Genomic DNA, 1,066 nt, shown 5'->3' with positions numbered 1-1,066 from the left:
GGCGCCAAGTCAAGATGAAAAAGAACCGCCAACGCCCCAGAAGAGTTTGGGAGAGAAAGGGGGGAAGGTACGAGGCCGAAATGCAAACAACATCAGCTGCTGCTGTCCTAGAGGCACACATACACATACACACACACACGCACCTGTGGCCAGCGACGCCGCCTCCTTGCCGTACAGCGCCACCTCAGCTGCACGTGGCGCGTACAGCGGTACGAGCAAACTCGCCACGTGCAAGAACTCCCCAAGTGCCTCATTGCCCAGAGAGGCAGCATTCGTCTGCGGTACAGGGGAGGAGTACGGCGGGTGTATCTAGTGCTGACACATCCCCCGTGCTGTCGTACACAGACAGCAACATCACAAGGACAACACAGAATGAGGAAAGCGCCCGGACGTGTTGACCAAGCAACGTGTGTGTTTATTTGTATGTATGTATGAATATTTGTGTTTTTGCGTCCGTACACTAACACAGAAAACGCGATGCGATGCGCGGCTGCGCACATTCTCCTCTTCCCAAAACTTTGAGACACCTATGAGACGGACAATACACACACGCATGGGAGAAGAGCACATGCACAAAGCACACCACCACCCCGTCCGGCCCGTAATCCCCCTAACTCCCCTATATAAACACACGCACATACCCCCACGTACCTTGTGGTTTGTACGGTACCCCAGCAGCTCAACCTCCTCGGCATGAAGTCCCAGATCCGCCTTGTCGTTCATATCTGTTCACGCGGGGTGGGGGGTAGGGGGCGAGGGGAGGTCTGAAGGATATGACATACCAAGCAGGGAGGGGAGAGGGGAGGGGGGGAGTGTAATCAGAACTTTACACATTTACACACACGTACACACACACGTACACACACGTACACACACACGTACACACACACACGTACACACACACGTACACACACGTACACACACGTACACACACGTACACACACGTACACACACGTACACACACACGTACACACACACGTACACACACACACGTACACACACACGTACACACACACACACACGTACACACACACGTACACACACACGTACACAGACGTACACACAC

General features: G+C 53.9%; 1 protein-coding gene across 1 annotated transcript in view; it reads right to left on the bottom strand.

The window, feature by feature from the left end:
* Positions 1-1,066, bottom strand: part of VOLCADRAFT_121711 (uncharacterized protein) — a 17,523-nt gene that overhangs the window by 5,195 nt on the left and 11,262 nt on the right. Inside the window, exons 14-15 of the mRNA XM_002958334.1 lie at positions 652-725; positions 144-276 (exon numbers count right to left, since the gene is read on the bottom strand). Coding sequence (XP_002958380.1) covers positions 144-276; positions 652-725 — 207 coding nt within the window. The remainder of the gene's footprint in view (positions 1-143; positions 277-651; positions 726-1,066) is intronic.

The sequence above is a fragment of the Volvox carteri genome, assembly GCF_000143455.1.
Source record: "Volvox carteri f. nagariensis unplaced genomic scaffold VOLCAscaffold_92, whole genome shotgun sequence".
Lineage (NCBI taxonomy): Eukaryota > Viridiplantae > Chlorophyta > Chlorophyceae > Chlamydomonadales > Volvocaceae > Volvox > Volvox carteri.
Note: the sequence above shows the minus strand (reverse complement) of the source record. Positions and strands in the feature narration are given on the sequence as shown.